This window comes from Lotus japonicus, chromosome 6 (genome assembly GCF_012489685.1).
Source record: "Lotus japonicus ecotype B-129 chromosome 6, LjGifu_v1.2".
Taxonomy (NCBI): Eukaryota; Viridiplantae; Streptophyta; class Magnoliopsida; order Fabales; family Fabaceae; genus Lotus; species Lotus japonicus.
The window spans coordinates 30,217,340-30,220,946 of NC_080046.1; the positions used below are offsets into that span (position 1 = coordinate 30,217,340).

Consider the following 3,607-nt stretch of genomic DNA (forward strand, 5'->3'; position numbering starts at 1 on the left):
TGTCTTGAACAACCACTGTCAAAGTACCAATCTTCACTTGATGAAGCTCTGAAGGATGTGTGAGCTATGAGGCAAGTCACTTGATCTTTGGGCTTACAAGTCTTCTTGGTCTGTTTCTCCCTTGAGCTCTTCATTACGTTCTGTGTCTGAGGATAACCATAGAGTTTAAAGCAATAAGGCTTTATGTGACCATTCCTTCCACAGTAATGACATCTTCATGGGTTAGACTTAGCATTTTTCAAACAAGAACCCCCATGTTGAGGCACATGCTGAGACATCGGGTTTGACATCTGATAGTTGATGGGGTTATTGAATTCAGATTTCATTTTAGCACCAACAAATTTCTTTGGCAGCTTCGGATTTTCCTTGTTGGCAGTATTGTAATTGAAACCAATCCCTTTCATGCTCCTCCCTTGTTTGCTTGTTTCCTTCAGAATCTCATCCAGCATATCAGATCCACTATTCAGCATACGTACAAATTTATGAGTGGCTTCAAGTTTATTTGTCAGAGTGACAACCTTTTCTTGAAGTTCTGCGTTAATCATCATCAGTTTACCTTTTTCTGCAGTATCAACATCTTTAAGCTTTGTGTTCCATTCATCAAGATCAACTTGCAGCTTGTCAATAATCCCTCTCAGCTTTTCATTTTCTGACTTGAGTTGCTCTATATTATCTTCTTGCTCTTCCAGAAGTTTGCATGCTTCCTCCCATTTAGTGTGCAAAAGCCTGTAAGTCTCCTCCAACTCTTCATCTGTCATCTCCTCATCACTAGATTCTGAACCATCAACAGTTCCTGAGAAGGCATTAACTCTGTTTGCAGAAAGTTCTTCCTCATCTTCATTGTCTTCATCTGGCCATGTAACAACCATGCTTTTCTTTTGTTTCTTCAAGTAAGTAGCACACTCAGTTCTAATATGACCATATCCCTCATATTCATGACACTGAACACCTTTATTCTGACCAGATTTGTCTTCTTCTTTGGTCTTTTTCTGAGAATTGAAGGGCATGAAATTGTCCTGGACATTTGGCCTGTTTCTTCTGTCTATCTTCCTTAGAGCTCTATTAAATTTCTTTGCTAGTAGAGCCAGAGCTTCAGATAAATTTTCACCTTCACAGTCAGCATCATCTCCATCATCAGTGTTGGAGACAAAGGCTATGCTTTTACTCCTCTTCTCAGGCTTATCACCCAACTTCAACTCATAAGTCTGCATAGAACCAATGAGTTCATCAACCTTCATACCGCTGATGTCTTGAGCTTCTTCAATAGCAGTGACTTTCATAGCAAATTTGCTAGTAACAGACCTCAAGATTTTCCTTACAAGCTTCTCATCAGACATGGGTTCTCCCAGAGCAAACGAGGCATTGGACAAGTCACGCACACGCATGTGAAATTCAAAAATAGTCTCATCCCCAGTCATCATTAAGTTCTCAAACTGAGTAGTAAGCATATGGAGCCTTGACATTCTTACTCTGGTGGTGCCTTCATGAGCTGTCTTCAAAATCTCCCAGGCATCCTTTGCCACAGTGCAAGTGTTGATCAACCTGAACATGTTCTTGTCTACTCCATTAAAGATAACATTCAACGCCTTAGAGTTTCCCAAAGAAGCTTCATCTTCATCCTTTGTCCATTCTTCTTCAGGTTTCTCTTCCGCATTTGAGGTACTTCCCTCAGCTTGCCCTTTGATGGGATGATTCCAACCTTTGACAATGGCCTTCCAAGTCTTGTTGTCAATAGACTTAAGAAATGCAGTCATACGAACCTTCCAGTAATCATAATTGGTTCCATCCAGAATTGGTGGCCTATTAACCGATCCTCCCTCCTTGTTGTCCATGAGAACAGAAAGTATCTCCCTGGAGCTCACCCAAACAGAACAGGGGTGCCTGCTCTGATGCCAATTGAAATTATAGTTCCACTAGGACAATGTCGTACGCGATGTCAGGACAATCGATTATAACAACAGTAACTCAGAACCAGTAAACACACAAACACAAAAGTAATCAAGACACAAGAATTGGGAACCCAGTTCGGTTAAACTTCACCTACGTCTAGAGGGCTTTGCCCAAAGAAAGGTGTAAGACCCGGATTTTCAGAACAAGTTAATTTCCGACTCACACGTAGAATCAGTGTAAGCGTGACAGGAGTTTGACATTTGAGAAAGATTAATGAAGAAGAAAGTTCAGGAATTGCTTGAGGAATGTTGCGTAGTTGTTTTCGGAGTTAGTGCGAGTCGTCTGCACACCTGCCTTATGGCGAGCGTGTCCAGAATAGGCTATTTCGCTCTTAAAGCAACGTTTTAAGTGAGATTTCAAACTCTTGGAAAATTTAAAGTTTCTCTTTATTTTTCCATCGACCAGCGTTTCATTTCGGAACTCTGGACTGTACGCACGATAGGTTTAACTTTTCGGATGTCCGCCGACGCTAATTTCTTTGCTTCGAAACCTTAGTTTTGAGCGAAGGATGAAGACTTTTTCTATTTGGGACATCTAACGAAGATTCCGTCCGTGTGGCCAGACTTGTTTCGACATTTCCAATCTTTCTTCTGTTGGAAGTTTTGTCGTCTGAGCATCACAGCAAAAAGTAGTTTTTCGGGACAGACTAACTTACACCGCTTTTGGCGTTTTGGATATCGTTTTTCCCAAATCTTAGATATTTGTTTTGAGTTCTGGAATTCTGACGCCAGAATCTCTCTTAGAATTCCACGGTGATCGTGCTGCAAAAATCGGAATCGCGAAATTTTCATTTTCCCGCGATTTCGCCTGTCTATAAATAGCTCAAAAAGCAAAAATTCCTTCATTTTCTTCCTTTTGTGGCTGAATTTCGTGGAGAGCAAGGGGGGAGGAGATTTTCGCGAAAACTTGACCAATCTTCGTGCAGTTCGTCCCTACTTCTAGGTATCGAGGTAACTAACACGATTCCTACCTCTGATTGTTGTTTCTGTTGCGTTTCTGAAGTCGTTTCTGTGCTCACAGTTTTGAGCTTTTTCTAAAATTGTCCGTTTTCTTCGATTTCTTGCTTGGGTTATGTTCTCTAGGTTCCCACGAGCCTAAAACCTCTGTCAGTAAACTCTGATTGTGATCCAGTTGACAGGGATCTGAAAAACTGTTTCAAAACCTTTTTGTCTCACATTTCGAAACTTTATTGTCGAAAAGTCATAATCTGACTTCGTGCCTTTAGGATTTGTTGTCACGGATGTCATGAGGATCGTTGCTATCAAATTTGTTTTCAGAACTGATAACTTTGAAGTTTTGAGCCTTTATTTTGGACCAAAATGCCCCTGGATAGTCGTATTTCGGCCCGATTGTCCGAAAATTGTTCTGACAGTTTCTTTGCCTTAGTTTTACCCTAAAACTACCTTGTGAATTGATTTGATCAAAGAAAAAGAGCCGAAGCCCTTTTTCCTTTGAGGCCGTGGACTATTTCCTTTAGGGGGGAGTTTTTCGGTTTCGAAAACTTGTCTTTTCGTACCTGATTGTCCTATTCTGAAGCTTTAATGCTTTGTCTATCGTTTATGTATTGTTTTGCGATCGAACTAATCGATTTTGTTTGGTTTCTGCTTTGTTTTTCTCCGAGGTTCAGTTGAGGGAACTTTGGAAGACTTAGAGCAAT

At 40.8% G+C, this 3,607-nt stretch overlaps 1 protein-coding gene across 1 annotated transcript; it reads right to left on the reverse strand.

Moving 5' to 3' along the window:
• Positions 1-215: 215 nt before the first annotated feature.
• On the reverse strand, positions 216-1,832 carry LOC130725194 (uncharacterized). The gene is made up of 2 exons (XM_057576443.1): positions 1,023-1,832; positions 216-884 (listed from the first exon to the last, which is right to left on the reverse strand). Exons 1-2 carry the CDS (start codon positions 1,830-1,832, stop codon positions 216-218), a joined length of 1,479 nt encoding a protein of 492 aa, XP_057432426.1.
• Positions 1,833-3,607: the final 1,775 nt, after the last annotated feature.